Here is a 674-nt window from a genome sequence, read left to right on the forward strand (position 1 = left end):
AAGATGGAGATTCCGTCGCCGTCCGATCGGCTGCGGAAGCCGCTGTGGGTGGGAGAGGAGCGAACGTTGGCGTTGCCCGCTGGAACACAGTCGTGGATGTGGAGGTTGTGGATGATGACATTGGAGACGTACTGGAGAGTGATGCAGGCGCCGCCGGAGATATGAACGTCGGCGCCGCGGCCGTCGAGAGTCTTGAAGCTGTTGACGAGAAGCTCCTCAGCTAGACGGATGTTCATGTCGGCGGAGAAAACAATCCAAAGTGGATCGTCTTGAATTGCAGCATGGCGGAGGGTGCCGGGGGTGGGGTTTACTGGGTCCTCATCTGAGGAGTCGGTGACGACGTAGATCCGACCTCCCTTGCCGCCGAGAGCTTCGCGACCAAATCCAATGCCGCAGTCGGCGAGGCGCTGGCGATCGGAGCGCCAGTCGGTTGTGGAGCAGCGCCAGCAGTCATCGATGGGGTTTCCGGTGAGGCATTGTTGCTGGTTAGAGAGGGCGCGGCGGCGGGAGAGCTCGATGTGGCGGAGGACTTCGACGGCAACTGATTCGGGGTCGGAGTGGGTGGAGTTGAGGACAGGGAGGGGGTGGGCGAGGGGGAGGAGGAGAATGGAGACGAAGAGGAGGCAGAAGGAGTGGGAGCGGAGCATTTTACCGGCGGGGGGGGGGGGGGGGGG

At 62.8% G+C, this 674-nt stretch overlaps 1 protein-coding gene across 1 annotated transcript; it reads right to left on the bottom strand.

Moving 5' to 3' along the window:
- Window positions 1–5: 5 nt before the first annotated feature.
- Window positions 6–647, bottom strand: LOC110034403 (probable pectate lyase 12; the record flags this gene model as incomplete). The annotated part of the gene is made up of 1 exon (XM_020738669.1): window positions 6–647. A coding segment is annotated over exon 1 (642 nt), but the record flags the coding sequence as incomplete, so codon positions are not given.
- Window positions 648–674: the final 27 nt, after the last annotated feature.

Source organism: Phalaenopsis equestris, unplaced genomic scaffold (assembly GCF_001263595.1).
Source record: "Phalaenopsis equestris unplaced genomic scaffold, ASM126359v1 Scaffold186495, whole genome shotgun sequence".
NCBI lineage: Eukaryota > Viridiplantae > Streptophyta > Magnoliopsida > Asparagales > Orchidaceae > Phalaenopsis > Phalaenopsis equestris.